General features: G+C 42.1%; 1 protein-coding gene across 1 annotated transcript in view; it reads left to right on the top strand.

Annotated features, from left to right (window-relative positions):
• SLC6A15 (solute carrier family 6 member 15) overlaps positions 1 to 26,172 on the top strand; it is a 778,634-nt gene that overhangs the window by 647,464 nt on the left and 104,998 nt on the right. The window contains exon 10 of the mRNA XM_069629318.1: positions 1,203 to 1,362. Coding sequence (XP_069485419.1) covers positions 1,203 to 1,362 — 160 coding nt within the window. The remainder of the gene's footprint in view (positions 1 to 1,202; positions 1,363 to 26,172) is intronic.

The raw sequence follows: 26,172 nt of genomic DNA, 5'->3' as shown, positions 1-26,172 counted from the left end.
TCCATCACAATTATATACAACTTTGGATTTATATTAAGACTTGCAACTTTTCCTTAGGATGTTAAACGGGGAGTTGAAGAGTCTTCTTTGGTGAATTGACATTGAACATTGTACTTGGAACTGAGAAAATTATCCAGATCGATATTACCAAAACCTTGGATGGGCAAAGCTTTTATGTTGTTTTTCCACAGTGGTAGAATCAGATATTGGTTAGTTTTTCACTTGTACAATAGACAAACACCCTTACCTTAGTTTTGTAGTGAGGTAAATCTCTCTTAGCAGTCCAGATACTTGGGCATTTTCCTTTTTAGTTTAATAACCACCAAACTTGATTACCAATACTTCCACTTTGTCCTGTGACGTTACCATGGGATTAAAAGTGGTGGTAAGGAGGGATGTATTCTTTCCCATTTATGAAGCCTCCATGGGATTTTTGGTGGATTTACCACCAATCGGAATAACCATGCAGTAAATCCACCCATGTTTGGAGGCAAAGTTGAAGATTTACCTCCAGAACCAGCTGGCAGTGAATCCACTAATTGCGTTCAAGAAATCGTCAGATTTTTCATATGGTAACTGTGCCAGTGTTAAATGAATCCAAATCTATAATGTGGAGGTTCAGGAAAACAGTGGTAATTCTGTTACCACCACAAAAATTGACAGTAATGAAATTATCAGCACTTGTTTCCTGCACCACCAAACTTGTAATGAAGTACTATATCCTTTCTGTGTTGTGTGGATTGAAGAAGAGTATGTTCATTTCTTTGTGGAGGATAAGAAAACAGTGACATGTATATACAGTGGAAGGAGGTTCATGTTCCTGGGCAAAGCCTTGGATGGGTTGCAGATTGTGAATCCACTGACCTTTTCAGATGAAGTATCTGTCTGAGGTAACCTGGCGTGTTGTCTACACTTGCATTCTTAATCATATATATCATGCTGATATTTACTTACTTTCATGAATCACACCTGTTTCTTTTCAACATTATTCAATTTCCATTTGAACTTGTGTGTTGAGACATAATTGTATATTGAACTGCTTTATTTGAAGTTCCCCAAACAAAATATTAACTTTTGTGTATGTTTTCTGGTCAATGTTTGGCTGTGGCTCCCCACACACTTGTCGTTCAAATTCTTGCCATGTATGATTAGTAAAATGTTTTCTATGACCATGTTCTTATTTTATTCCTTTTTTATTCAAGTTGGGTGCTGCCTGTCTGCATTTTGTATTGGATTGATCTTCGTACAACGTTCTGGAAATTATTTTGTGACCATGTTTGATGATTATTCAGCCACGTTGCCCCTTCTGATTGTGGTGATATTAGAAAATATTGCAGTTGCCTGGGTCTATGGAATAGACAAGTAAGTACTGAGAAGTATATTTTTGGAGTTGATTCAAATTCAATGGTACATTGTGTACAGAAAATTAGGCCAACCACTGACTATATCTACTTATCAAAATATTTGTTTTATTGAAAATGCTAAGGAAAAATAGTAGTGACTTTGCTCGACAAATGTCTATAATATGTGAGCCTGCCATCTTCAATTTACTACTCACACACATGCTTGGCAAACTCTGGTGCTTGCATCTGAGCAGGCCAAGCAAGGCCTTTGGCCCCTGCTTGTGGGCAATGTCACCATTGAGAGCAAATATCCCTTGCATTCCAGTTTCCCTTTCTTTCCCCTCAATCCACAGAACCATGGATGGGTTAGTGACTTCTCCTTCACATACTAACTTATTTAAAGAGCCAGGAGTTCCCATTTTCTCATACTGCAGGCCTGCATGACTGTGGATGGTATAGAATGTGCAGGCCTTACACGTGGGCTAATTCAGGATTTTGGAAGTGATACTATCCTTCACATGGCAGCTATAGACCCCTGATTTTGTGTGGGGACTAGGGGAACCTCCTATAACATACCGACTACATGCACCCCAACATCAGGAAGCAAGTTGTGAATCCATGCCCCCGCTGTACCCCACACACCGTCATGGCTAACAAGGTGGCCTTCTTACATACCCCCTCTTGGTTGTCCATTGGTTGTCAGCTCAAGTCCACATTTGCTTGCAGACACCCTTTTCAATGAATAACAGTAAATGTTATATGGAAGTTAAACATTGTATGAAAATAATGCTGGATTTTGTTCAGTGTGGTTTTCTTGAGTACTAAAAAAGAAACAACTTGGGAAAGTTATGTGATTATGTAGGTAGATTACAATTACTGATTTTATATCAATACAGATTGGCCCTGTACCATAGTAAAATAGCATAGCATAGCATCCTTGTTATTTCTTTTTCAGACACAATGGGCCTCATTACGAGGTAAGAGGTAGTCTTGCTGGAAAAACTGTCAAGGCTACCTCCAAACTCACATCTAGTTCTGGCACCCAGGAATGGGCAATTACCAGGCTATTCTGGCCCAGCCGGATTCGGTAATTGACCTTTCATGGGTGCCGGCCCGGTACATCCCCATTCCCATTCGAGCCCCATAGGGCTCAATGGGAATGGGGAGGGTGGCAGCACCGGTACTGTTATTAACGGTAGCGGTACTACCATCATGTTCTGCTCGCGGGGGCCGGGTTCAGCCACCAGGTCAGACCTGGTGGCTGCAAGGGCCCCCGCCAGCAGAACTCGTAGTGTGGCGGTACGGTAGCAACGGTGCCGGTAGAGATACCAGTGCCGTTGTTGCCTTGCCACCATACTTGGATGTTCTTTGGGAAATTAGCATTAAGTATCCTTTAAAGAATGGGATTCCAAACAAAAAGACTACATAATTATAGTTGGTTAACCTGTTGAGCACATAACTATGTAGGTGTGTTATTCATTTACTATCTTGTAAACATGTATTACAGAAAATTATGAGACACAGTTATTAAGACACCACTGCTAGAAAATACACATTAGCTTTTTCTTTTGTTTAAGGCATTTGAAAAATTACATTATTTGATGCAAGGAAAGTATAGAGTTGGGTGAGTCTGAGGCCAGTGATGCAGCTGAGTTTACCTTATGATTAAAATCATTTATTTTTTATTTAAAATAAATATGTTTAGTGCACAAAGTACATTTACATTAATCATAATAACTTCTTACATTATCCTATACATCAAGTTTAAAAGAAAAAAAAAGCATCATATTCTAATGTTTCTCTGCATCTTTTACAATCCTTGTGGCATGTGCATCAGCAGCAGTAATTCCTATTGTAGGCTATCAGCAGTAATTCCTATTGTAGGCTATCAGCAGTAATTCCTATTGTAGGCTATCAGCAGTAATTCCTATTGTAGGCTATCAGCAGTAATTCCTATTGTAGGCTATTAGCAGTAATTCCTATTGTAGGCTATCCGCAGTAATTCCTATTGTAGGCTATCAGCAGTAATTCCTATTCTAGGCTATCAGCAGTAATTCCTATTGTAGGCTATCATAGCAACATAAGGTGAATGAGATGATAACTAAAAATTAAAAAGGAGCAGAGAGAAAAGAAAAGGATGGGGAAATAGAAACAAAACAGCCATCGAAGTTCCAAGGGTTTTGGCTGATACATTTGCTTGTTATGTGCCATTTTGCACTCTAGATGAGCTAAAGCCATTACCCTTTCAATCTCATGATAGATTGAATTAGAGATAACATGAGTGATAGATCGTTGGCTATCATAAGCCTGTACGGAAATTCTGATGATATCACTGCATACAGCACATTTATAAAGATACGAAATTGGGCAATCCTCTCAGGCATCATCTTGGGACAGCGCAGTACCAGGGGTTTTAGGGATTCTAACTCCTCACCACACAATCTACAATGTCTTACTTCTTCAATGATGCCTAGTTTCCGTCCTTCTGGCATTGGCAAGCAGTTGAGTCTGAATTTAATGTACGAATCTCTGTATTTGGCTGATGGAAATCTTTTAACATACAGTTTTACCTCACAGGATGTTATGTATTCGATATTTCTTCCTCTATAGTATTCTAGCCTCGTAAGATTGTGCATAAAAATCTATTATACCACTACACAAAGGTTAATGGGAGATAATTATACAATGTATTAAAATAGTTACTGATGATTTGTATACAGTTCTGCTATATAAATCATAATCACTGTGTTCATTAATCTTTATTATAATCTACACACTAAAGGGCTCATTGTGAGTTTGGCGTTGTGGTAGACAATCTGCCACTTTTGCCACACAGACAGATTACAAGAGCACAACACCAGTTATATTTACACCAGCGGTAATACCACTGGCAGAATTATGGCTGAAACAAGCAAAAGTAATTCAACCGAGTTACAAGTTGCAATACTGTTGAATTACTGCCAAAAAACAGGCAGAAATTCATCCAAAACTGCGTTTATTTTACAATGCAGGTGTAGAAAAAAAGCCACACATGCATCTAATTGCATCCCAAAGAATATTTAAGGCCTGCACCTTCCACCAAACCCCACTTGAAAGCAACATGCAGTCCCTAGTGGACATGGATTATGGGCTCCACAACTTGATATCATATATTGAGATGGAGAGGCATCTATTGTGGTAACTGCTAAGAAGATTGCCCCAAAAAGGCAGAGGAGACTTGCCATGAGGTGACTACCCACACCATGGTTCAGACCGTCACCCTGACAATAATGGATGACCGGATAACCACACTCTACCAGCTGAATAGGCACTCCATAACTGAGCTGCTAAGCCTCATATAGCTAGATCTCCAAATTGGGATCTGGTTCAGGACAACAATCTCACACCTGATGAAGCTGGTGACAATCCTGCCCTTTCTAGCTACGGGTCCATATCAGCACAGCTTTGGGATGCTACATGGCATGTCGCAGCCAACTTTTGCTAAAGTATTAGCACATTTACTTGATGCTATAATGTGGCATGCACCAAATCATATTGCTGTGCCCACAAACCCACAGCAGATGTATGGCAACAAGGCATGTTTCTATGCCACAGCACACTCCCCAACGTGATTGCCACACTGGATTGCATGCATGTGGCCTTGGTACCACCCCAGGCACAGGAGCAAATATGATGTGACACAAAGCAGTACCACTGCACGAACATACACATAACATGCAATACTGATTTGACAGTGAGCCACTACTGCACCCGCTTTCCGGTTCAACACATGATGCCATGGCCCTATGGTACAGCACCCGCCCAGCATTCATGGACTTTCACAGGGGCCATCATACGTGGATGCTAGGTAAGTAGCAACCGTGAAAATGCTATGCCCAATGTGGGCCAAAGAATGTGAAGTGGCGAATGTGGGAGGGGGACGTGAACAAGAGTACGGCCATACACATTTGACACATGTAAAAAAAAAATGAAAGAACATGATGTATGTTAGTTCAATAATGCAAGCCAACATGTAGCACAAAGCTCTACACTTCAGAATGAACTGCCCTTTGCCCATGTCACACCCTGCCATAGAAGCAGTGACATAAATTACCCTAATTGTAGGATACATAGGATGCACTGATACCCCATGATCACTTACAATAACCACATCACAATAGCAAAGATATTGACAAGACTGCCAAACTATTTCAAGCACAATTCCAAATCAAAGTAGCAGTAGGAGCATCTCCTCCGCCTCAGCTCACACCACCAAACTTATAAATGCAATAAAGCCATACATCTGCAAACCCAACTGTCTATCTATAGCCAGAGCAACCATTGGTGCTAGATTGGACTATTGTAATGCCTTCCTAGCAGGTATTTCTGCAAAAAACATTAACCGACTCCACATCACACAGAACAATGCACTAACAGCAGCACTCAGCATCCCAAAAAGAGACTGCGTTACCCGTGCCAGACAGGAAGCTCACTGGCTCCCAGTAAAAGAACACATCAGATTGAAAATCCTCACTCTCACCCACAAATGCCTCACCTGCACAGCACCTTCATATCTATCTGAGACCATAACCAAATTCACCTCCACACGACTAGTCAGGACTCGCTACGCCAACCAACTACACAACCCTCACATAAATAAAGCCAGAGCTGGAGGGTTAGACGTCCCCTACATAGCCTTCAAATTATGGAACTCCGTACCGGCTGCCATCAGAGCTGAAAACTCATTCCTTGCTTTCTGGAAAAAACGAAAAACTGCCCTCTTCATCTAATCCCACTCTGTCGCTTCTTTCCATCATGACTCTGAAAAGTAAAAATATGCAAATGTCAATGTAATTGTAACTAAGAAAAATGAACCATAACTAAGATAAAATGTCTGTAACCAGTGCCAAGATGCCTCCTGGCTGCTGCACACTCAACAAAAGCCAATACATAAATAAATAGGCAAGTGAAATGGAATACAGTAAGGGGTTGTTGCACTTGTGAAAAGGAGGCAACACAGGAGGCAATCCCATGCAGCTGGATTAACAACATTCTCCCCCTATCATCCATTGTAAGGTCTAGATACCCTTTATGTCATGCATAGAGAGAACCCCTGTATTCCTGATAATGTACCTGATACATGCTGCAATGTACGAGGCCTGTGTACATAACAAAAACATCCCTCATCAATCATGACACTTACCTATTTCAGGTGACTGAGGCTATTCACTGGTGCCATGGCTAATGATATCCATTAGAAGGCCTGTGACTCCACAGGAGATGCTGTATAATGAGGCACATGCACGGACCAGGGTGTGCATTTAGCACACATTTGGACTGCTCAAGTAAATATTATGTTGCCTCCACTAGACAGGTGGGACACTCATGTGGGGTCCTGAAAAGGTGGGGAAGATGGTCATGGCCTGTGCAATGTTGCACAACATGTGCATTTGGAGGAATGTCCCTATGTCTCCTAAGGAAGACATTGGCCACACAGAATCGGATTTAAGGGAGGGGTGCATCACCTGTCATAAAATAATTCACATCTTTTTTTTTAATTTCACCTATGTATGCACTGTAACATAACATCGCTGCACATATTAATATTCAGTGCACTCAATGACTACTGTACTCATTTGCTGGAGTCATGTTTTTTATTGTACGTGAACAGTCTCTTGTCCACCCACCAATCACCTCCCAACAGTCTCTTGCCCACCCACCACCCACATACCCAACAGTCCCTTTCCCACCCACCACTTGCATCCCCAAAAATCCCTTTTTCACCCACCACACACATCCCCAATAGGCCTTTGTCCACCCACCCCCCACATCCCCAAAACAATGCCTGTGGCATGGTCCTACTATTTATTTTGGCTCTTGCAACAGCAATGTGTCACAACTGGAGAAGGGGCTTTCTCCTCCAGGAGACCCTTAATGGATTGCTGGGCAGGGAGACCTCCGTGGGTGTGGCTGGGATGGAGCTGGCTGTGTTACCCCAAAGAATGCGCTGGAGAGTCAGCATCATTGCACTGAGCAACGTCTCATTGCCTGAGGAAATTGACTCTGCCAACTCTTGCACCCTTTGGCCCACGACTATCACTGCTGTTGTGGCATCTGTAACTCTCCTGCTCTTCTGCTCCACAGCGGTGGCCACCCTTCTTGAGGCACACTGAATGGCGCCCCTCATGGCCTTAGCATGCCCCAGTTGCTCCTGTATGACGGCCTCCATTCGTTCCTGCCTATACTCAATTTAGCTCGGTTTTGCCCTATTACATCCAGTGATGTTGTGGGCACTGATGATGGTGGGTCATGGGGCATGTCCCTCGCATATACACGTGGCCAATCATTTGCAGTGTTCTCCTCATCAGGCGTGGAATCACTCTTCTGATAATGGTGCCACTGCAGAGGATGCCAAGTGTATGTGGGAAAGATGTGGTGGTGAGATGGGAGACTGAGTGAAGTGGGGAAGAGTCAATCTGAAGGGGCAGAACCCTTACAAAGGTATGAGTGTGGGGAATGTTTGCCTCAGTGTCCACTGCCAAAATTATCACACAGCTTTGCATTGGCACACTGGTGTTCTGAGCACAGGGATAGATGCAGCTTTGCTGGTGGTCACCACTGTGGCTGTCGTGGAGACACATATGGATGTGGTTGAGGTGATGGTGGTTGCAACAGCATCACAGCTGCTGAAGGTGGGGATGGCACTGTGTCACCAGTGCTGGCAGGCGGAGCTGGTGTTGGGCCATCAGGCTCTATGGTGGCTGATGCAGTCTGTCTGCCTTTTTCCCGCTCTGCTAGAACTCTGCCCTGCATCCGTGGATGTGTGTCGGGAGGATGGTGCTGGGGTTGAAGTATTAGTGCCAGAGGTGTCTTCTGTGCTGCTGCCTTTCTGTTCCCCCTGGCAGCCATGGCTTCCTGTGAGGAAATAAGTCTCATGCCATTAGATCCAATGTGCAAAAGGAGTTGTTTGAGCATTGCATTACAGTGTTGTTCTTAAAGCACCCACCCAATACCGTTCTTCTTGGAAAGAGTGTGGGTGTTTCACATGGGGCACCAGGGGCATGAGAGCTTTGTACCATCCAATTGGTGAATGTGTCTCAACTGCCTGAATGCAGCAGGTGGCGTGGCCCTAAAGGGAATATCTAGTGGCACAGAGGCTTATCATAGCAGGGAGGCTGGTTGCAGCGTTTCATTGAGTACACCTTCACTAATGTGTGCAACATCCCCACAGCCCTTCATGGGAATTGTTGGTGTGTGGATAGGTGACATTTGCCCCACACATGACTTTCTGGCACATTGCGTTAAATGTTTGCCCATGCCTCTTTGTATGAGGGTGATAGGTCATGCCACATGCCCATACACGGGAGAGTTGTTGGTCCATCAAGGGGACCTGTGGCAACATATATGTTACACTTATGATACTTCTTTACAATGTTTACTGCCACTGCATGTCAAGTGTTCTTGGGTGTGAACTACCATTCACTCGTCCAGGGCATCCCTCATACAGCTTAAAAGGAGTAGAAATAAGCCTTTTTGACCAATTTAACCCATAATTGGAACAGAAGGCAATGCCTTCAAATATTTATCAAAAAGAATTTTATCTGATCATTTACTTGATACAACCTAAACTATTTGGATGACTGCAAATACCTCCGGAAATATTTCAGCATCACAATTTGGAAAATATTTCCTCTCCTGATGAACCATTGTTAGCCTCAATGGGGAAACACATGTCAACATAAATATATAGGAGAAAAAAATATAAAGACGCATAATTCAAATTACCAAGGATCAGCGCATATTATTTGATGTGAATATTTTAAAAAAGGTGTGAAGCAAACACTATACACCAATTTGTATTAAGGATCTGTGCATGGTAATCGTTGTGGAAACTATAAGGTGGGAAGAAAACACCTAACAGAAAACTATTATTTGTTATATTTTTTGTTTGTCCATTCTCAAACATATTGTGAGAAAAAAATAAAAGAAGAACTTAAAAAATATCAATATTGAATTGGAAACTCTTTTTTCGGAAGCACAAATTGGAATACATTTATCTAAAAACTGAATAACTCACCTATGAACCAAAATTGAATTGGAAACTCTCTCTTTAGAAATACAAACTGGAACTTGTTTTTTAAAAATCTGTATGACTCACCTTTTGAATACTTTATGAATAAGGTTGGCGCATGTGAGTAATTTTTTCCAAATCTTTTACCTATGTGAACTACCAGGTGACCTGAATATTGTTATGAACCATAGTGCATTTTATTGCCAGCCCCATAGTCAGCAGGTTGACAATCAGTGAAGGCCTTGTGCTCTAAGTTGTGATTCTGATGTTTCACATTGCACTTACCAGGCTTAGTTTGGTTGCTAGCTCTGGCTCAGCTGCTCCTACATGCTCTAGCCCTGCCAGTTTTAGGATGCTGCTGACCATCTCCTCCTAGAGGGTCAGGACCAGGGGTGCCATGGGTCCTCCTCCTGTTGCAGCTGTCTCCCAGTGACGGTGTGCAAGGAGGCCGTGCACCATAGCCTTCAGGTCATTCCATCGTTCGTTCATGTCCTTGACATCCCTGGGTACGGTCCCCACTGCCACCACTTTGTCACTGACCCCTGACCAGATGGCAGCATTATGCTGCAGGGTGATCTTCATGCTACTAGCCCCATACAACATGTCTGCATTAGCCACCACCCCATAAGCCAGTACCGTTAGTTCTGCCTCCATGAATTTTGGATTCTGAAGCTTCATTTCTGGTACACATGTTTTGGAATTTTCCCCCAACATGGCAGGGAACGTATTTTAGCTTGGATGGCTACTACATCTGGTGATATTCAATGATTTGTGTTTTTCAAAATGGCCGCCTATCAGCTTCCCCTTTTCAAGGAGAGGCTATTTCTGCATGCAGATTTGTGGAGGAATTACCATTCAGTAAATCCTCCATTTTTGAAGGCAGGAATGGTAATTCTGCCAAAAGTAAGCTGAATTACCACTTGCTATTGGAATTTGGCCTGTTATCGCAAGGTGAATTGTTACACGTCTATTGCCTCATACTATCACGGTAAATCCACTGACCACAATGGTTGTAACAGTGAAACCTCTATGGCAGAATTACCCCGATTATTACTGCCAAACGCAGAATGAGCCCCTATGAATTTTGTCACTTTACGTCAACATTTGAAATATATCAATTTTGTGAACATTGTACAAAATTCAGAGATGTACGATAATTTTGTTTGTAATTGAGTTCAAACTATTTGTTTATAAACATCATTTACTGTTTTTAGAAAATTGCTTCAGTGATATTCAATACATGATTTGTATACCTGTTATTGATTTATTTCATGAAGTTCTAAGGAACCAGTTGTCTGAATAGCCACGGAGAGTGTAACATTGTCTTTACCAGGTTGTAGTTAGGTTGTAGTTACCTAACAATTTAGAAGTCACAAAGGGGAAAGGTAAGGGAAAGATGGAAAGGAAAGAAAAAAGGAAGTCATGGTCACAACATGGGTTTGACAAGATCAATTGCTTCTATTGGGGCATGTCTTGCCATTATGCCAACCCCCACTACTGCCGTGTAATTAACGAAAAGTTGTCCAACTGCACGATTAGACACCACTTCATGGCAATCTGCAAGATGGCAGTTCTAATAAGGAATGCGTTATGACAATCAAGAGTTGCACTGAGGATAGTTCTCAGATGAAAAGAATGAATTGTATGGATTGACCATGCTCCAGTCTGTGTTATTGTGGGCTGCTGCGCTCTGCATTCCACCATCTCAAAACAGAAGTGGGAAGATCTTATAGAAAAGGCCCTGTAACAGAGACTAAAGAGGTCTGACATCTGAAAGCATGAATGATTTCAAGGTTCTCAAATCAATATTGGTTGTGTATGCCTTGCTAGAGTTCAAAGACAGTATGGTTGCTTTGAATAACTATGTTGTAATACAAAGTGTTGAAGTGCTAGATTGGAGAGAACAGGTGACTATGGATATCAGGTACACTTGCATTCTAGGATTGTATTCTAGTATATAGAAGGCGGCAAGTCGAGTGGAGCTCAATGCTACATCACATGCTATCTTATCAAGTTGGGCACCAAAGTATTAACTATTAAAGCAAAGAAATATACATTTTGGCTCAATAAGTAGTCTAAGTGGAGCGTCTCAATAATGGCAAAGGATATTCCTCAAAAGAAGAAACTATGGAAGCCATTAGGTGTGCACTCCATGTTGGGTTTGGGAGAAATGTAAGTTTGTAAACAACTTTGCATAACTCAGCAAACCAATGTGAATGCCACTTAAAAGAATGAAGACTTTATATGGGATGCTCAGTGTGAGAATTCTGCAAGGATGGGAAAGGAAGGAATCTGTAGTACTCCTAATTTAGAGGGCATGAATATAGGAAACAAGTTATTCTCATTGTGGATGCCAGCATGGAAGTGTTAGGAACTGTGCTCTTCCAAACTCTAAATGTAAAGGAAAGAATCAATTGTCACATGTCAAGGTATTTGATTGGATCCAAGTCTCATTATTCAGTCATAGAAAGCAAATGGCTCGCTTTTGTGAGGTGTTGAGAACTTTGGGTGGTACATTTAGGGAAACAACTTTATCACATGCACATGTCATAAACCCTTGTCAGAAGTGAAAACCCTAAATAGAATGTCCAAAGCAACCCAGAGAATCGGACAACAAAGCCTGAAGTTGTAAGTACATGACTTTCTTGTAAAATATGTCCTGAGCGTACAAAGATGAGTAGCAGATTTCTTGTCCCGCTTGCCCGTCAGACTAGTGGAATTGGAGTATACTGAAGAGGTGGTTGTGACAAGTGGAACCGGGTTACACTCCCACTATAGTTAAGCTGTGGTCTTTAAGTAGGAATGCCATGACAGATTAATGCTAGATCCTCCAACATTGAGTAAGTTCATACAATGGAAAACTGAGTTTGTTCTTGATTAATTTTGTGTTCAAAATGTGTATTTCTTTGGTATTACTGAGAATTGGATCCATCACTTTGATACTACTACTCAAGCTGTCCTTCGTCTGTTTCTTCTTTTTCATATTCTCTGTGTCCTTCACGCCTTGGCGGGGCACTGTCCTTCTCTTCCACTCTCAATGGGTTTCTAAACCTTTCCATTTTCATCCTCCCTCTTTTTCCTCCTTTGAATTTCATGCTCTCACTTTAGCTGCTCCTTCTACACTTACTGTTCTGGTTACTTATCAGCCCAAGGCCCTCTTGGTTCCTTTTTTGATTACTATAAATTTGTGCGGTCTATACCATCCAACCATGTAACACTGCTTATTGTCTTTGGCGACTTCAACATACATGTCCCCTCGGTTGACCCTTCTTCTTGTCCTCTGGTCTTATCATCTCATGCCTATAACTTAAACTTGCTCTCTGCCCCACCCACGCATGTGAAGGGTGTGTTTCTTGACTGTATTTCTATCTTGGCAGACTGATCCCTCTACAATTCAATTGAGTTTCGCATTATTCCCTCTGCAGACCATTTTCTTTTATCTTTTTCAATTTCTCTGCCTTCTTATACCTCTCTGCCAGTTTCTGCCACCTTCTTTCATCACAACCTGGAATTGTAATCATTCTTCACTTATTAACTCAATTTCCTTTCATCTTTCCTGCTTTGCTGATTCTTGTTCCTCTGTCATTGACAGCACAGTCAATGATCTGAATAATGCTATTACTTTACCTCTTGATACTCTTTGTCCTCTGTCTGAATTTAAACTAAAAGGGAATCCTCCCCACACTTGATTTTCTGAGCCCCTTAAGTTACTGAGGATCCAGCTCCATAGAGCTCAACGCCTCTCGTGCAAATTTAGATCTCCTACCAATGTTTCTCTATTCTCTGAGCTCAAGCTATCTTTCTCTCAACTTCTTAAGCAAGCTAAAGAACACTATTTCCTATTGTTATTAAAGTCCAAAGTTCCTCATCTAAACATTTGCAATTCTACTATGACTATACTTCTACACCCTCCTTCCTCTGACAACGCATGTTTTTGTCTCTTACTGCCTCGGATCTTGCTACATTCTTTTGCTCAAAAATTGAGAACATTAAATCCTTTCTTCCTGTCCTGTCATCTTTCAGTCAACCTTTCTCTATTATAGTTCCTTATTAGAGCTACCTTCTGATCACTCTTCTTTATCCATGATTTCTGAGATCAAATTTACCATGGTCTTTTTCCACTCTCATCCTTCTGCTGTGCCTTTGGACCCTCTGTGCGCTTCCCTTGTCAAATCAATTCTTTCTTCATGTATTCCTTTTCTGACTGCTCTTTTTAATGTTGCTCATTCTTTGGGAGCTATCCATCTAGCTGTTAAGCTGGATTATTCCACTTCTTAAAAAAACTTTCCTTTATTCCTACTGGCCCAGCTATTTTCTGGCCCATCTCTCTCTCATCTCTCTTGCCCTATATCTTAAATTCTTGAGCACCTTGTTTCATCCCAACTTAGTTCGTATCTCACTATTTACAATCTTCTTCCCCTTCTTAATCTGGCTTTCTCCCCAGCTTTTCTGCTGAGACTGCACATTTTGTATCTAGTCCTATCCTCCATTTTCATTATCATAAGCTTCCTTCCATTCTTGATCTTCTTTATTTAAGAGCTGCCTTGGACAATGTGGGACACACTATTATTATTTCTACACTCTCTTCCATTGGTCTATCTTACTCTTCTCTGTTGGGTTTACGCATACATGTCTGGGCTTTAGTTTACAATCTCTTGTAAATTTTATTTTTCTCAGTTGTTGCTTCTCTCTTATTCGGTGCCCCATGGATCTGTTCTTGGCCCCCTTCTTTGTTGTCTGTAAAACTCACCCCTAGCTTCATTGTTCTTGTGTTTCAGTTCCCAAGTGCATGTATGGGCCAATGATACTCAGATCTTTCTTTCTTTTCCTTCTTTCACCAACGCTATTCATTCTAGCCTTTCTTTTTGACTCTATGCTGTGCAATCCTGGATGGTGTGGAAGGTTGGAAGAAGGAGACAGACCCCTTTTTAGCATTCTTGCAGATGTTTTATTCGAAATAATAAATGCAACGCCTCACTATCCCTAATCTGTGTATTGCCCTGCCTAACAAAACTAATGTGGGTGCTTGTCATCTGCTGTAAAGACCCTACCACTAAGACAAAACAACTGAACCCCAGGAAAATGACTCCCTTCTCCTTGATAGGCTTTCACAGCCTTAATATATAATTCTTAGATCGTTTTTGGCTATCTCCTGTATTGGCATATTCAGTTCCTTTAGGAGACTGTTCCAATTCTTTGGTTCCCCTTTCTCATGGCTTTGTAAATGTCTCCTCCTTGACCTTCTTGGCCTTTGAGTTTCTCTTATTATATGTTTTCAAGTGTCTGTGAAAGTCTCTCTTTCTCTGATATGCTTAGGGAAATGGAATCTCTCTTGACATGGTTCCTGTTCTCTGTATTCCTATGTTTCGACAGCTCCTCAAGAGTAATATATTTGATTTAATAATTATCCTTTCCTGGTTTACTGACAATTATTCTTATTCTCTTGGCCTCTTCATGTATTACTGTGATGAGTAATATGAGTTCCTTACTGATTCTCACTCTGTTGGTTCTCTCTCGCATCACTGGGACAAGTAGGATAAGTCTTGTAATAGATATCACTCTCTCTGCTCTTTCTTGATTTACTGGGACAAGTAATATGAGTCCCTTGATGGGATTCACACTCTCTGTTCTTCCTCATATCACTGGGACGAGTAGGACGAGCCCTGTCATGGTTTTCTCTCACTCGGTTCTTTCGCATATCACTGACACAAGTAGGATGAGTTCCTGAACCATTCTCACTCTTCTTAGTATTTGATCCTTCACTGGAACAACTATGTTGAATCACTGAATGATTCTCACTCTTTCTTAGTATTTAGCCACATGGGATCTTTGTGATGTACCCAATGATTAGTTTCACTCTTCTTAGTATTTTATCCTTCATTGGAAGATGTATGTTGAGTCCCTCCATGATTCTCACCCTTCCTAATATGGGATGCTTCACTGGGATGAGTAGGCTAGGCCCGGGAAGGTTTCACACTCTTCTTATTGTTTGGGCCTTCACTGGGATGAGTAGGCTCTGCCCAGGATGGTTTCTCCCACTCATTAATATTTTCCCATTCACTGTGGTGAGTAAGATTACTCCAATTGTTATATTTGGTTATCATGTGGATCGGATAGAACTATTGCAATCGTTTTACAGGTCATATTCTCTAGGTCTCCTGCTCTCCCCGTTACCTGCAATGTAATGGGGTTGCATCACTGGGTCAATGTTTTATTTCTTGTTTTGTCAGTACAGCTCCTCCTTTCACTTCTCCTTTTCGACATATGCTTTGGCGTCTCTCTTCCAGTGTTGTATTGGCATGGAAAGAGGTCTCCTCATTCTCCCCCTTCTGGGCAAAACTTACTTTTGGTTCTGCTTTCTGGGTCCCTTCACAGATGAATAGACCATCATGGGTCTACTAATGATGCCGTGCAGCTTTCTTCGGTCAGCCTTCCTCAAACACCCCTCCTGGAACCCTCTTGTAGTCTGCTCTCACACCTTTTCCTCACAGCTGCTAGCCGACGTGCAAAGCAGCACATTCTCCAAAGGCTCCCATCTTCCCTGACCCAGCTAATTTGAAATTCTCAGACTCTCTCTGAAACTCTTGCTCCTCCCTCATGATGCCGCTCGCTTTTCGGGATAGTCCTTTCTCTGTGTCTGAGCCATAATCTGTATGACTCCTTTGTTTTCTTTTCTTACCAGTAGTTAAGAGGTACTTTATTTATTTATTTATTTGCATTTTTAAAGCGCTCACACAGCCCGCGGGCATCGAGGTGCTGTTACAGGAATTGGTTGTTTTAGTTGCGTAGTTGTTTTGTCTTAGTTGCGTATTTATAATGCGCTTAAATACCCAGCGGTTTCTAAGCGCGGACCCATGGATCGAACCTGCATTGCTTCGTGTCGTCTTGTTTCCAAGGTTAGCACGTTGCCGCTGAGCTACCCTGCAGGGACTTAGTCTTTGTTACTCCTGAATCTGCCAAACATGGACCCAATGTTCCAATTAAATGAAACTGGGCTGGTATGGTATTGAGTATCAAATAAAAAGGACCCCCTTGCTTTATTGGCCAAAATGATGGAATATCCACACAATCTCGGTCTGTCGAGAGGGACTGTGTGATTTGTGATCTCAGCAAGGTGTTACTTGTCTTCCATGGCTTTCCATGTCAACAAGAATGAATGTTCCCCTTCTATGGAGTCATCCTGCTAAATTGGGATGTGATTACAAATCGTAGATGAGAAATGCCTATGATCTGTGGCACTCTGCGGAATTACATAAACCGTGTACTGATAAGAACTTTGTACTACTACCATTTTTAAAGGTTAAAAGACATTTATCCCTGGAAATATATTTAGATATCCCTTGTAAGAAATATGTGAAGACTTTTATGGTTAAATTTAGATTAGGAATACTCCCTGTCCAACAATTGACTTCCGGTTGAACTATATGTTGCTCAGACAAGTGCAAATATTGTAGTATATGGGCTGAGGATATGCAACACTTTATATACATCTGTCCTTTGTATATTAGGCAAAAGAGCTGTTACTTAAAAGTGTTGTTTGTTAAGAACAAAATAAGAACTATTAATGAGCTTACAGATTGATAAAAACAAGTGTGGATATAGAATGCTGAATCATAATTATGAAATAGTGAGGGAATGCATGGCATTACGAATTACATTTTTAAAATTGAGTGCATTATTTCTTTATGATGGTTTTAAGTTCATTTTAACTTTTGATCTTTTTAGCTATGCCTCTACAGAATGTAATAATTGTTTTTATTGTTGTATCTTATCTTTTATAGGCTTATGCTGGGCTAAAAATTGATGGTGATGATAATTAATAAAAATGAAATAGTATTTTTCGAATATTTTACGAACTATTTATAAACCTTAAAAAACACAGGAAACTGAATAAACATTTTTTAACAAAAAGGTTAAGGTTAAACCAACAAAAACTTAAAGAGCCTCATTATAAGTTTGGCGTTGTGGGAAAAGTGGTGGTAAAAGTGGTGGTAATTCCATGACCACCACTTTACCTGTACTGCCGAACTACAAGTTTGCTCGTGAGGGTTACCTGATTTACATCCAGCCAAGAGCTGCAGGTAAATCAGCCCCCCACTGTCACAAAACAGACAGTATTTCTGGCACCAGTATCAACAGTGCTGGAAATACCAGCACTCCTATTCATGGAGTCCTGTGGGACTCCATGGAATGGGGATTTACTGCTGTTGCCGGCACCTGGAATATCCGTGTATACGGGGATAGCAGACGCCCGTAACGGGTCTGCAAATGTGTGATATTGTCCTCAGTGTCACAAATCCGTTCTTCTGCATTGTTCGTGTGAGAGAACATTTTCTCATTTTGGACTCAGGACCATTCCACTTTGCATTTTAACAAGTCAATGTTCTGCCCTATAGAGAACAGACATTCTTTTCACATGAACAACTTTTGATTGAGGTCTCCGGGGGTCCTTGTCGTGTTGCTGTTTGCCACATTCTTACCAGGCAGTCCAGCCAGCTGTTGTCTGGCACGAGCCATGGGGGTCTGTTATGTACAAATGTCAATTTTCTCCTCTTTCTTGGGGTTGACCATTCTGCACAGTTTTGTGCTTCCTGTGATGATACTGAGCTGTTGGCGCATCCAATTTATGTTGTCTTCAGCAAGCTTCTTTCACTCTGGTGAGAGTCATACCGTATCACCCGTGGAGCAACAGCAGCACTCCCGTCCCATTGGAATGCTCATGACCTCTTTTCATGTGTGTAGTAGGGGGCCATTAGGTAACCAGGTCTAGCAGACCGTCAGTCATTGCCCCTTCCCGGCGCAGCTGCCGCAGCAACACCCGCCTGAGCTCTTTTATTGGGTCAAACCTGGCCCAGCTTTGAGCCGCCAGAGAATCAAGAGCAGCCAGCTGCTACTCGCATTGCAGCAGCGAACAGGGACACTCCATGGGAGGAACTTCATCACTGCTTCTCAGCCTTCCTGCCACCAGCTGAAGGGCAACTCAATGGGGAAATCTGCCTGGGCCGAGCCCCCCACCCGTGGGTTCACAGTGACTGACAGTTGGACACCTGCCACAGTAATCTCCACAGCAGGGTCAGTTCTCCCAAGGATCGACGCACCACTCTGTCCTGCCCCAGCGCCACTGGGCTAGTTCCAGATGGCATCTGGGCTCTGATTATGGCTAGCTTTCTGCACATGCAACAGCTCCCCTCAACACTGCACACATTCAAGAATTGTAATGGGCATTGAAAGTCTGAAAGCCTGCAGAATATTTATTTAGGGTTTCTAAACGTATCTTTCTAAGCATGCTGCTTAATTTTCTTAGTTGGAAATCTAGATAGTGATCATTTTGCATTTGGTGTATTCCATCATAAAACGAATTTCATAATTTGTAGAAACCTGTATGCCCATCACCAAAAAATTCAACAAGGTTGAGACAAGGCTTAGTTCCATGGAATGTGCAGAACTTGAAAAATAAATTGGCCTAGTCTCGCTGGCCCAAAAATGCCTGAAAAGTCAGTAGTATACATTTATTTGGTTAACTTAACAATGATTTGCTAACAGTCTTTCCCCGGTCTTGATGGGCAATGCGTTACAGCACCATTCAAGACATGTACAATTTTGATCTGCCCACGATGTCAGAAAACCATTGCTTCTCTGGGATCTTTTCAATTACATGCAATAAAGCCTGATCTAGAACCTAGTGCCCACATTATTCCCATTCCAGTTCTGAGGCAGCATTGATATTGATATTGATATTTTATTTCTATTGCGCTCGTACACAAGTGTTTCAGAGCACAATAAGGCAAGGGGGGAGGGATGGGGGAGAACAAAACAATGATCTTGCTAGGCCCAGAGAACATGCAAGTGCATGGGGGAGGGGAAACGTGCAGGGAAGGGGGGGAAAGTGGAAAGTGCGGAGCAAAGGAGAAACAGATAAATAATAATAAATAAATAATAAAGGCAACTAACAGTGATAGTGCAGCCAGCAATTGGTAAGTGCTGGGTTTAAGGCAGCAGACAGGGTAGGTCTGATAAGAAACAGGGGGGCTGTATGGGTACAGATACAGACTCCAGTGCAAGGGGTGGCCCGGAGACAGTGCGGGAGGGTGACAGGGTGACAGGTACCTTGGCCCGGAGCACAGAGGGTGTCCAGGTGCACGGTGCCAAGAGAGAACAGATTAACAGGGGAGAGGGGGAGCGAAGGCAGAAGCAAAGAGGAAGGTCTTGAGGTGCTTCTGAAAACAGGAGATGGTTCTCCTCAAGTTTTAGAGTGGCAGGGAAGCAGTTCCAGAGGGAGGCCCCAGCTGAAGACAGAGATCTACCCCCAGCTCATTTCTGTGAAAAACGACTGACCCAGAGGGAGTTAGAGGTAGAGGAGCGAAGAGCTCAATAGGGGAGGTATTTGTGGAGGGATAGCTGATGTATTTTGGACCCACCTTCAGAAAGACACTAAGATGGAAAGCCTCGGCTCTGTACAGACCCTGATGTAACATTTGCATGGATTTATGGGCACCCACGAACACGCCAATCGATAGGCTTTCTCATCACACCACCTCCCTAAACATGGCTGCAATTGCTGTATAATCTCCACATCGTATATCAATGCTAAGGCTTCTTTTCATGGCTCATGTACATCTATGGCTCATGTAAAAATGGAATACTGTCAGCTTCAATAGTTCCCTTGTGCGCTTTCTAGTACAATTTACCAAGTTAATTTAATTCTCCAGCCCTTGTGTTTTCTTCCTACCGCTACCCAGAGCTCATTATGCCCCCGCTAGTGACAATCCAAGTGTTTAATGTGTTATTTAGCACACAGGTATTTCATAAATCATTGCATTGCAATTCATTATTCTCATCTCAGCTGGTGTCATCATTTTCCACATTGCTTTTAGAGTATGTGCATTTCGTTTCTAAGCCACAGAAGAATACATTTATTACAAAGGTGAAGAGAGTTATTGAGATTGTTCCTAAAGGAGCAGCAGGATGAAAAAGAGAAGGTGAAAACAATAACTACAATAGTAATGAGCACGATTATCCATTTGTAAGAATTAGCAAATTTTGCATATTTGTTACATGGCATGTCGCTTCAAACCTACTACAAAGAATGATAGATCAGTGAGCTTATTAAAAAGCATTGTTTTCTTCATTGAACATAGTTCCTACTACATATAACTTCCTCTTCACATCAGATCGTTTTTTAATCTCTGGTATTAATGTGTATATACGTTCTCTAGTCGGTAAGGGATCACAGCAGTCCTTTCAAAATATGCTGCAAATTAATGCTATGACTTATTTCAGTATACTAATGCACTTCATGACTCTCAGTCAATTAAGGAACATTTCACATCAGATTTGAGCTTGTCCTTAGGGTGTTTTTAGCTATCGTTCAAAAGGAACATTTGAGTGCCATTTGTCATTAGTCCATTTGAGCAGATTCTTCGAGTGGCTGTAAATTTATGGTCAGTCTTACTTTTTGCAAACATTTGATTTGTGGAGATTTGCTCAGCTATAGAGTCCAGTCTGTTACTATTCCGATCTAGAAACCTGGCTTCATTTTATGCACAGTGAAGATGTAGCGAGTCACAACTCTTGGTCTCTGAATGTCCCAGATGCCTCTGTGCATTATCCTACCATTTTAAACTGCTTTCCCAGAAACCTTGGGAAAGCAGATATGTTGGAGTGCACTTTCCTCAAATGGGTCCATAAGCACTGAATGAACGTCTGACAGCTTAAACATCACAATGTCTGCATGTAAACTTCCATGTGTGTCTCGAAGGTGTGAGAAACCAAAGGGTGTCTCACCTGCTAGTCCCCGGGGATCTGTCTCTCAGGTGGCCAATGCCTTTTGATCCAGACCCTGGGGGTGGACCAGTGTGGGAGGATCACCTGGGTGAGGCATTTTTCAGGGAGTGGCGGTGAGACAGCCGATTGTGAGACGCGGTATTCCATCCGTTTTTGTTCATCTACCCCATCCTATTGTAGTACCAACACCTCCCCGTTTTTACCCAAACACTGGGCCAGGGAAGAGGGTGACTGAGAGTAATCTGATTAACTCTCTCACATTGTACTGAAAATGTCCCATTAATCGGGTCAGGGAAAGTCAGGCACTTTACACTAATTGCATACACCTGATACCAGTTAGCTCTCCTCACACATATAAAAGGCAACACCTCAAGACACACTCTGAGTAAGGTGGAACACGAATATGACCAGAACTTCTGGGATGAGACACCTACTGGAGCAGAGTAACAGACCATAGGATGAAAGTAGCAGGCTGATAACCCAAAGGGTTTCCTTGTGAAGGACTTTGCCTCCTGACTGCGAAAGACACGTGGAGAAAGCCGGATCCCACAAGTGACGATTGCATTGTGTTTCAATGACACCAGCGACCCGCTCGGGTGAACGACAGAGTTGAGGAGGCGAGGCAAAGCCTGTGGTACTAAACTTGATTTGTGAATTGCAAATAGCAAAACAAGAAAGAAGCGCAGACAGCCGGTGAGTTGGCAAGCAAACTGAGAGAACGCTGTGTGTCAAAGTGAATGAATAAGCAACATTGTATCACAAGTGAAGGCTGCACATGTGTGGTTAAGGCGTGAAGAAAGGCAGACCTGTGAATGAATTTTGAAGTAAAAGGTAGCTGTGAGATGAGCAATACTAAGTAACAATGTGGTCCAGCGAAGGGAAGTAGACCATTGGATAGTCTCTGTGAAAGGTACATTGTTTGAAGCTAAAGTGAAAGTGAATTAAGCAAGAGTTAACAAAAACTTTGAATCAAAGTGGTCCGGCAGTGGTCTGTAAGAGCCACACACATTCGAAAGTCTTCAATATCTGAAAGGTGTCCAAGCCCGATTGAGGGAGACCCAAGGTACGATAAGCTTGCGGAAGGAAGCCCTGGGAAGTTCATGTTGAATTGTGATGTGAGAGGTCTGAGCCCGGCAGAGGGGGACCTATGTGAACTGTGTGCTGTAAGGTCTGAGCCCGGCATAGGGGGACTCTAGGGAAATGTAATAGGGAAATACTTTTCCCTATTCTGAATTTCAACAAGGGTAGCTCCACATTACATCATCCACATTTTAGCAAAGGTCTGAATTTTAACTAGGGCCCAGGGTGTGTGACTCAAGAGTGTGAGACTCAGGCTGAATCTAATAGATGCCCATGTTGGGAATGCACAGAACATGTGTTAGAAAAATAAAGCCTTTCCTGCAATGAGTTTCAAAACATTCTATTTGTGATAATGTCCAGAGTTCTACCAATACAACATTGGCCTTGAACATCGCAACAAGAATTGGCAGAGCACAGGCCTCTGTCACATCTGAGTTTTACGTTTTCTAACTTCTGATAAAGAATAACAATTCAAATAGGTGAATTATCCTCAGTGTACTTATTCTGTGCTCAGCTTTATTGGCTAGGCAGAGAGATGCAGAATGTGCGGTAAAGAAATATAAAAGCAAAGTTAGTCATTGTAAATTGGGTTGCTCTGAGAGGCTCTGAATGAATGTTCGTGTTTCATTTGCATGATAAATGTATTCTGGGATGCAAGCCAAAAGGGCAAAAAGTGGTATTGTGTGTACAATACCACATGCAGGGATGAGTTAATTGTTTAGAGTGTACTAAATCCAGTATTTGATTACCGTTAGTGATTCCAGTAAAAAGAAAAATTATCAGGCGGTACGCTGAAGTTAGGCTCACCACTATACCAAAAATACCACTATACCAGGAAGTACCAAAAATACCACTATACCACAAAAATACCATGAGATACCAAAATATAGCCAACAAGATCTCTAACAGGACTTACGTGAAGTGTGTGCTGTAAGGTTTGAGCCCAGAAGAGGGGGACCTTTGTGAACTGTGTGCTGTAAGGTCTGAGCCTGGTAGATGGGGACCTTTGTGAACTTTACATTGGAATACAATTTTGAGCCAAGAACAAGACTTTAACATGAAAGGTCAGGCGTGCCTCGATCCATGGTTTGGAAGTGCTTAAAGTGTTAGAAAATAAGCCAGAGTGCGTCATCCTGCCTACAAGGACAGCGTTACTACAAGATGTTAACATGAGGAGGAGAACTGGTTCAACTACCATTATTCATTTAAACACTGATTTTCCCTTTGCAAACATTTCCCCTTTTTACACTTTTTGTACAAGCGATAGGGCAGGCATTAGGTTTTGGTAGCATAGGCCATTTTGATTTGATGGACTCCACCAGGACTGTTTTGTTAACTTTTGATGTTGGAGAATACTCCCATCTTAGTTATAGAACAAAATATGAGTTTCTCCAACCCCAAATTTTCAATAAGATTTTTACAAATTGTATCCATTGTGTCAGTGTCATACTTGTGATACCATGCCTTCTCTACAAAGGACACAATGTTGCTGGGAATCCAGACTATTCCTTCAGTGCTCATGGCCAGGATTGATGGCTGACATCAGTAAGGATTGATCTCAGCTGGTCCTTCAGGAAATCTTGCACTTTTTCACAAGCATTATACTTTGTGATCTTCCAGCCTGCATCTGTGATGTTAGAAAACTACTCATGAATTGCACTATTCTGATGAGGGCCTCAATAGCTTCTACCTATTATAGGCTTGCAATGGTCAGTTGCAACCTTGTTATGAGTCCCATTCAGTCCCAATTCTTTTCTCCAGTTACCTGCTTTTCTCCTGATATGCACTTCCATTGTAGATATTCCAGTTGGAGGATACGAATGGATCTCCCAATTCTTCCATCTAGGCTTCTTCAATTTCCCCTTCTTTCAGTAAGCATGTCCTTCTGCTGGGTGAATCTGATTTCTGTTCCTGTTTAACAATTCAGATATTTAGACATTGCTTGCAAATTTCATATTGGTAGTGCTAGGCCCTGAAGACCCTCGCGTATGGAAACAAGGCACAATCACCATACACAAAGTGATACAACAGATACGAGGTTCAATTTCCAAGTACTAGGGTTTATTGCAAAGCAAAGCAAATATTCTCAGTCGGCTGACTGGGTCTAACGTCTCGCAACAATTATGACAATTATGACTAATATGACAAATTATGACATGTTTCTTAACCAATCTATAATACTCGTTTTAGCAACAGTTGCAATTTGCAGTAAGCAGACATAGTTATTTGTTATGAAGAACACAAGGCACTTGTTCAGCGAGGATACTGTGTTCGTAAGAGAGACACATTCCAAATTGTGTTATCTACTGGTTTCTATTTGTGAACTATGGGTCAGACTGATCTAAGGAGAGCCCCGAAGGGGGGCCGCTAGAAAAGTATGATTCATGTTTTAACGGCCTGTTTCTACAGCTTCAGCGAGACCGGCCGGCACCCGGGCTGCTGATTAAATGCCTCGCTGCTCGCCTTCAAGGACTTGTGAGGGAGGAAAATAATGTATTTCGGTACTGTTTGGCATTTCTGTCTGGGCCGGTCTCTCAACATGTAAACCATGGCCTCGCTCTGTGCATGAGCTTATGAAATAAAATACATTTTTGAAAGTGTTGAACAGAAAGGAGGAGATAGCAAATGGCGGATGCTGCAGCACAAAATGGATGCCCTATGGTTATGCTGACGATTATCTATTGGCGATGTAGGGCATATGATGCGATTGGTTTTCGGCCCATATAACATACCTTCTATACTTTGGCAAGGTAATTTCTAGATTCACAAAACCTCCTTTTGGCCGTAAGCCAAGAGCATCATCCGCACATTGCATCTTCATCTGACCACATATCTAGTTCTGAGCTATGCATGCTACTGTAATCGTCACCATCAATATTAATTGACATGAACTCTTTCATTGTTTCTATTTTGTGGTTTGTATTCGTATACAATTTGGAAGTTCTTTTTTCTGTTACCATTTGTATGCATTCATTTGTGAGCAAAGGATTGGCAGGCAGTGTATACAACAACAACATGTCATGAGGATTCCAAGTAAAATTACTAGAATTGCAATTAGTTTCCATCCCCATGAGCGCAGGAACTCCCAAAACCATGAACTTATATTCAGCTCCCAACCTCCTGTTGCAGTATGAATGTCAGAACTCAGAATGTGCAATTTCTTGATTGCCTCAAAAATCGTAGGGGAGGAGTCACTTACAAATACACAGCACGCTGACCCCACGATTTCGCACACGCCTCCACGGTCGGCCAAAATTAAATCAAGAGCCATTCTATTTTGAAGTGTCATTAATCTAACTGCCTTTTCTTCTAGTGTGTTACGCTCACCTGACTCCCACAGGGGCGTTGATCTGAACTGGACAGCTGCGGTCTCCACCAATGTGATGCGTAGTGCCGAGGTGACGGACTGGACTGGCCCACCTAGCTTTGTTTGCTTGGCCCGTAGGAATATTCTTCTGCAAATGGAGAAAGGGAGTTAACCACCCGTGGAGTTGAGCGTTAATCCTCCCCCCACTCCCACTGTTCTCCCCACTGATCACCTTTGATGTCCCCTCTTATAGTCTCACCTGATGGTTTGGAAAGATGAGCTCTCCATCCTGCATTGAGCGCAGGGGCGCGTAGATAACCAGTTGCTTAACTGGCTTGAAGGAATTGGTGAGTTCCAGAACAATATTGACTCTGAGATTCCCGGCAAGAACCCGTAAGTATGTAGTTCGTAAGAGTTCAAATGTTTGACTTTCACTCTTGTCCGATTCCTTGCAGGTTGCAGCTTGACCCTAGCAAAGAGTTCCTCGTGGCAACCGGTAATATTCAGGTAAGGATTTGTATTATCCAACACAGTTCGATAAAATAATGTCAATATGTAACCTGTTGCTTTCTCCCTTATTCAGGTGCTGAGAGAAAGTATGAAGTCTC

This window comes from Ambystoma mexicanum, chromosome 12 (genome assembly GCF_040938575.1).
Source record: "Ambystoma mexicanum isolate Mex_15411 chromosome 12, UKY_AmexF1_1, whole genome shotgun sequence".
NCBI classification, from domain to species: domain Eukaryota; kingdom Metazoa; phylum Chordata; class Amphibia; order Caudata; family Ambystomatidae; genus Ambystoma; species Ambystoma mexicanum.
This window is presented reverse-complemented; position numbering and strand designations above follow the sequence as displayed.